Raw genomic sequence first — 7,047 nt, 5'->3', positions numbered from 1 at the left:
TTCCGAAAAACAGGCATAAGCCCTCAGCCCAGCCTGTGCCCTCTTGCAGTCCAGGAGCCCTTGGGGGATGTAGCACTGCTGCGGAGGCTTGTGGTTGATTGGTGCTCCCCTTGTGGGAACGCACAGACACCAGAGGGCAGCTCCTGCATTGAGCGTCTGCCTCCTGGTGGTCAGTGCGCATCATAGCGACCAGTCCTTTTGCCATTCGGTCAATTTGCACATTAGCCTTTTATTATATAGGATTTTATTATATAGGATTATATAGGATAATGCTGCCATAAACACCTTTATATTTAGAGCTTAATCTCTGATTGGAATGATTTCCTTGCAATATTCTGCAGGAGGTACTTGGTCAAAGGACCAACCATTGTCAGGGGCCTAGAGACATTTTGCGAGTCGTTTCCTCAAGGCGGGCAATGATTCGTGTCCGAACCTCCCCTCCCCAGAGGTGCACACCCCTGGGATTTACAAACTGAGTCTGGAGAGCTTTCTTTTTTAACAAGCCAGAGTTGTATTTGTTTTTTGTTTTGTGTAGTTTTTTCTTAAACAGAAAACTTATGTTAATATAAAACAGATAAAAACAGACAAAAAAATCAAAACACACCACACACAAAAGCACAACACACAGGACAGTGCAAACCCTTCCCACCCACTCGCCCCAAGTTTTACAACCTTTCTTACAGTTCCCCAAAGATGAGACTGCATTGGAGAGGTCACAGTATTGAATCAGGAAAATGAGAGCAAGAGACAGTTTGTAAAGGTCTGTACACAGGTAGTGGGGGCGTGGCGGGGCGGGCACCTCACTCCACCCCGAAACACAACGTGGAACCGCAGTGACCGTAAGGTGTCCGGGACACGGTGATGTCTGCCAGCCCCTGCCCACTGGGGAGAGTTGCTTTAGAAAAGGATAAAAAGTGCACAGACACTCTCATAAGGCACAGACAGATTGTCGTACAAGTCATTTCATCAGGGACCTGGGAGAGACGGTGAGACAAAGACCAAGCAATGCCAGGCAGCCCTGTATCCCGGGCCGCTGTCCCCCCAGACATGGGGCAGAGACGGGGTCTAGAGGGAGGTCACTGCCCCTCTCAACAGGAACTGACCGGGGTTCTCCAGGGCCTTGGGGACCGATTTCCAGGAACCAGTCCCCAGTAGCAGATAGCCCCCGCCCCCCACGTCTCCCTGGGAGGTCCTGAGGGTGGTCATCCGCTGGTGGGGACTTTGGGGTTCAGCCCAAGGCCTTTGGCAGCGACATATGGGCTGCATGGCGCCTGGCACTTCCCATGCAGAGGAGCTTTGCGAAGCCCGAAGGAGGCTCTGGTCCAGAAGCAGCGGCCGGGCACTCACTGAGGTAGACCCCGAGGCCACAGTGGCCAGCGAGGCCCATGAAACCTGCCCCCATCGTCTCATCACTCTCTTACTGCCTCCGCCTCTGACCTCAGACCCAGGGCCGTCCTCCCAGCTCCCCACACCTGGCAGGCACTCAGCAGGTGTGTGAGGAGGGACTTTGGGGGCGTGGGCATGTTTTGTCAACCCCCGAAACTCAGAACCTGGTTCTCATTACTCTGCAAACCTCTTGTACCTACCACGTGCGAGCACAGACCCCGACACAGAGGGATCGAATCAAAGCTCGGAAATGTTCCCAACCCTGTGTCCAAACACAGGCCCCGCCGACCAGAAGGCCCAGTCCTGGGGCTGGACTAGGAGAGGGAGCTTGTTTTGACTTGGAAATGGGCCAATTTCTCTAGCGATTCCAAAGGACAGGCACAAGCCCACAGCACAGGGGCATCCTCGGGTCTCCAACCCACTCCTGGGGGCCCAGGAAGGGGGTAGAAGGCCTTCCCCTCCCCAAAGCTGCCCCCATGGGTGCCCGAGGGAAGAGGCGGAGGCCCTGGGGTGGACCCGAGCTCTCACCAGCTCAGCTTAGCAGAGAGGCGGCGGCAGTGGACAGAGGAGCCTAAAAGGGCTGTGGGGGCACAGGGGCCAGACCCCTGGGGGGCGGTCACATGAGTTTAAAGGAAGGAAACTCAGGCAGTCTCGACCTTCCTGGAACTCGGGCCAAGCAGCAGAGAGCAGGGGACTCAGCACCACACACTCCCGGGTGTGGGTCCCAGCCCTGCACCTCCCGCTCGGGCTCCACCTCGCTCACTCCCGGGGCCTCGGTTCTCTCACCGGCCGAGTGGGGACAATCCCCTATTTCATCAATTCCAGTAACAGGGCCCCCACCCCCCATTTCAGCATCTGATTGGGATGAGCTGTACAGCTGTGCACCTGACAGCTCACACTGGCAGCGGTTTTCCCCTAGTAACGCAGCGTGTGTTACAGCCGGTGCCGTCTCAGGCACGACTCGGCCTGGTGATAGGACCTGCCTCTCGGATGAACGTGGGGGCCCCTCCCTGGCCCAGTGCCGAGGACAAGAGACAAAAAAGGGCCCCTGTCCTCCCTCCTGCCCCTCTGGATACAAAACCCGAGGGCCAGGCCAGCGGCTCCTGGGGGCACTGAAGAAACCAGCGTAGAGCATCAGGAAATGTCTGGATTTTAGAAGATAAACACCCTCTTCGTTCCTCTTGGATGCAGGAGGCTATTTATAGCAACTGTGAGCGCATCAGACAAGCCCCGGCTCCTTTCGTCCCAGGAGCAAGGCCTGGTCCACCCTGGGCCAGGCCCTTGGTCACTGCTTTCCTGGTGGCGTCTGTACATGACCCGCCTGGAACCCAGGGGGCAGAGAGGAGCTGGCTCCGCAGGCCAGTCAGGAGGATTGCTGCCTGGAGAGCCACAGGCCGGAGGGGAGAAGGGGGGAGTCCTCTCACAGAGCGCCTGTGCCCTCACCCAGCACCTGGAGGACGGAAGGCTCCCATGGACCAACTTCAGCGGGGCACTGGGCGCTGCCTGGATTCCCAAGCTCTTAACATGGCAAACACTGGGGTTCCAGTAGCCACCCCTCCTCCCAGAGATTCTGCTGCAAAATTAAAATGTGGGCATGTTTCCCAAATTCGCTAGGAAAAAGGACCAATCAGGGGGTCTTGCAGGGGCCAGAGTAGCGCTTCTGCAGTTGAGGTCAGAAAACTGGGCCACTTCCAGACACAGGAGAGGGGCTGAGACCTGCAGCTGCCCCAGGGCACCACCGGGCGGTTTCCTATGCCGAGGGCGTGGCCCCGCTGGGCTCCGCGCCCGACCCCGGCCCCAGCCAACACCTGTTATATGAATACCTGAGTCCGAGTGTTCTCCCCCGCCGCCCTCACAGATGAACAGGTTAGGAGTGGTAATAAAAGTGACACCTGCTCTTGGCAAGGCGTCTCAGGCCTTTTAGAACGCTGTGTGGGTCCTCCCAGAGCTCCGCAGGGGCAGCTACGAGGCTCCCTCTTGGTTGCACTGGGGACTGAGAAACAGAGAGGCCCAGGGGGGTGCCTAAAGGCACGGCACCAGACAGGGCAGCTGGGGGGGCAGCCCTGGGGGCAAGAAGGGAGGAGGGCAGGGCCGGGGTCCCAGGAAATGCCCAGCAAATAGCCTGGGGAAGGGGGACAGTCCCAACTCAGCATCTTCAGTCACTACCCCAATTTCCCTAACATTCTAAGGGTCAGTGAACATCCTAGTGATCAGCAGGGGGGCGGGGGGGGACGAGGATCAGAACTACGAGGTTGCAAAGCCCTGGTTCCCTCCTACTTTGCCAGCAGGTTGTCCCAGTGATGCCACAGGCATGGGTGGAAGCGTGACCAGCTGCCTGTGCCCCACAGTGGCCTTTCCAGCTCCAGGCGAGTCCCTGCCTCTAGGCTTCTCTCCCTCCCCAGGAAAAGATAACCCGCTGTCTGGTACACAGTGGGGCCGCACAGACCCAAAGCAGCCAGGGGCAGGGACAGGGGTAGGGGCAGTGTGCTTATGATCAGGCTGCCTGGGGCGAAGGGGGGAAAAGGCTTCTGGGGGCGGCCTGCCCAGAGCCCTCAAATGGCTGCAGCGCCCAGCACAGCGCCTCTCCAGGGCGGGTTAGCAACCAGAGAGGCAAACTGTTCTTCTATGTTCTCCGCCCACCTGACCCCCAAGGAGTTGCTGCTCGGGCTGTAAACAACGAGCTATTTTTTCCTGCTCTGCTCCTAGGGAGTCTGCGGCCCCTTTTCCATACCATCCGAGGGAGTCTGTTCAGGTGCAGGCTTCACACATTCAAAGCCAGCGGACGTCACAGCCCCAGAAAGCCAGCCGCTTCTAGCCTTGCTAGTGTCTGGGCTCCAGGTCGCACATTCCTTAGTCTCCTGGAGCCAAGATCCCTGTATAAATACCGATGCGTTCTCTCTCATTCTCTCACACATGCCCTCTCCCTGCTCAGTCTCCCCCGCACCCCCACACGCACGCACTCACGCACACACCTCAACCCACCCCCAGCAAAAAGCATTGCACAGAGGACGCCGTTTCCCAGCCGAGAGGTCACCGGAGGGACGGGCGGTCTGCCAGGCAGTTCCTGAGCTTGCATTGGGGTCGGCCTTTGGGGGCGAAGCACTCTTGAGCCAGAAGCAACCTCGCCTGGGCTCAGACCCCCAGGGCCTCGTCTCCATGACTGTCACGCCTCGCCCACCACGGAGAGTGACAGACGAGATGGCCACTGCCCTCAGGCTCCCTGGTGGCCATGGTGGTTGCCCGGCCCAGAGGGGCTTCAGAAAGGTGACCTTGCTCTGGCCAAGGCCCAGCGGCGGGCCAGGCTACGGCCTGTAGATCTTAATGACGTCTTTGATGGGCCGCCGGCAGATGGGGCAGCAGGCCCGAGCCTGCCTCTTGAGCCGCAGGCCGCAGCTGGTGCACAGGCACATGTGTCCACACGTGTAGATGACCGTGTCCACTTCGCCATCGAAGCACACCGTGCACTCGCCATTCTTGCTGCCTGCCGGTTCCGGTGGGGGAAACACGGGGGAGACCGGGGGGCTCAGCGGGGAGCTGGGGGCTGTCACTGCAGAGAGGAAGACCAGGCCAGACCTAAGTAATGTGGTTCTCAGGTGGGTTCCGTTGGGGCAACCCCAAGAAGGCAAAGTTTCTCTGGGGGAACAACTTTGGGAGACACCAACTTCGGCTTTTTGTCTGGGTTTTGCCCCCTTTCCTGCTCCCAAGCATCAGGCACCACTATCACCCTTTGGGTGCCATATCTAGATGTTTCTCTTCCCGCCAGCTGAATGCACAGCTGAGGAAGAAGAGGATGCGGGGGTTGGGGGGAAGGTGACCACCCTGCTTAGCCCTGGGAAGGAGCCAGGCCAGCCCCTGCCCCCGCCCCCACCCCAGGTCTGCATCTCCTTACCCAGGGATGACTCGGATGCCGAGGAGGACTGGTTGACACTGAAGGCCATATCGGAATCGCTATCGTCCTGGGAGCCGCTGAGGGACCCCGACGGAGACGGGATCACAGGGCTGGACTGCAGGGTGCCTGAGACCAAAGAGACTCCATCAGGTGGGCGCTGCCCTGCTAGTCCCTGGCTCTCTGCTGCTTTGCACCTTAGCCTCCCACTCTGTCTAATGGGAGGGCAAGAGCCGCCTCACAGGGTTCCGATGGAGTCGTACGTGCGTGGTGGACATCTGCTATGTGCCTGCCCCGCCATCGTTCCCGTTTACTTCTGGGAAGCAGTACTGGGGTTTTATTTCACACGATCCAGGCCAGTAAGAACGTCTCCCTCTTGGTCTCAATGGCAGTTTAGGGAAGGCCGCATAACCCAACGAAGGCCAGTGAGGCCTGCCCTAGAACTTTCACTCCAACTACGGGGAAGGAAGGCTCACTGGCAGGCTAGCCTGGCACCGCAGGCCCGGCCCGCGTGAAGCCAGCACAGAGAAAGTGCACTCCGAGATGGAAAGAGGGGTGAAGTCCTACTGACGTCCTTTCCACATCTGGACCAAGCAACAGTCGCCGTTGTTATGATCGCTACTTGCTAAGCATGCGGGAGGCGACAGGCACCTGCTGAAAGGATGCGCATCTCATCCTTTCACCCTCACAACCCCAGATGCAGGGGACCCTGCCCTTCTGCACAGAAGGAAGCTGAGGCTCTGACTGCCCCGCCTCTTCATGGCTGAGCAGCCAAAGACTGCGGCAGCCGTTAATTCTCTCTGCGCTTCAGTTTTCTTCTCTGTAGATGGGATCATGAAACGGGTTTCCTACCATCGGCAGGAGGATAGAAGGGAACGAGGTGACAGAGGACATGGTCATCGTGTCTGTTAGCGTTGGGACTCGACTTCCCGAACCATGAGAAGGGAGCTGTGCTCTGTGAACCTTCCCCACACCCCCTCTGCCCCGCAAACACCACGCCCTGCAGCTCTGCACTCCCACGTCTGCGCCCGGTCCTCTGCCCCGCCCCATCCTGGAGCCCAGGGCCTGGCCCATTTGGTGGGTGCTCCGTGTCTGGGGCAATGAAGGAAGGCAAGAATCATCTCAAAATAGGGTGGTTCAAGCCCGCATTCCATTTTCTGTGGACGGTGTTGTTCTCACTTCCTTTTTTCAGTGTAACTGTACATACTGTTTCTCCTACACTTATTATGCATCGGCTATGTAAATCATGTAACCATAGCAATGGAAATAACGGGTGCACTGAGCATTGGCCGACTGCATAAAGCCTGCCACACCCTGACCCCGCGGGTACTTAGGTCGGTGCAGACAGAATGTGGTCCAGGGACCGGCAACCTGGGCATCCCTGGGGCACTTGTTGGAAAGACATCCTCCCGGGGCCCAGCGCTACTGCATGGAAACTCTAGGTCAGTGGTTCTCAACCTTCTGGCCCTTTAAATGCAGTTCCTCATGTTGTGACCCAACCATAAAATTATTTCCGTTGCTACTTCATAACTGTAATGTTGCTACTGTTATGAATCGTCATGTAAATATCTGATATGCAGGATGGTTTAGGCGACCCCTGTGAAAGGGTCGTTCGACCGCCAAAGGGGTCGCGACCCACAGGTTGAGAACCGCTGCTCTAGGTGGAGGTGCGCGGTGCGATGCGCGCTCAAGTTTGGGAACCGCGGGCTGGGCTTCAGCGGTGGCTCCAGCTCCAGCTCCAGCTCCCGCCCCCGCTGGGCCCTCTGGGTCCCGGC

General features: G+C 58.4%; 1 protein-coding gene across 1 annotated transcript in view; it reads right to left on the bottom strand.

Moving 5' to 3' along the window:
• Positions 1-361: 361 nt before the first annotated feature.
• Positions 362-7,047, bottom strand: part of NEURL1B (neuralized E3 ubiquitin protein ligase 1B) — a gene marked incomplete at its 5' end in the record, with an annotated part of 10,297 nt that continues 3,611 nt past the window's right edge. The window contains 2 exons of the mRNA XM_005879438.2: positions 362-4,933; positions 5,276-5,401. Of these exons, the coding sequence (XP_005879500.1) occupies positions 4,689-4,933; positions 5,276-5,401 (371 nt within the window). The remainder of the gene's footprint in view (positions 4,934-5,275; positions 5,402-7,047) is intronic.

This window comes from Myotis brandtii, unplaced genomic scaffold (genome assembly GCF_000412655.1).
Source record: "Myotis brandtii unplaced genomic scaffold, ASM41265v1 scaffold6, whole genome shotgun sequence".
NCBI lineage: Eukaryota > Metazoa > Chordata > Mammalia > Chiroptera > Vespertilionidae > Myotis > Myotis brandtii.
This window is presented reverse-complemented; position numbering and strand designations above follow the sequence as displayed.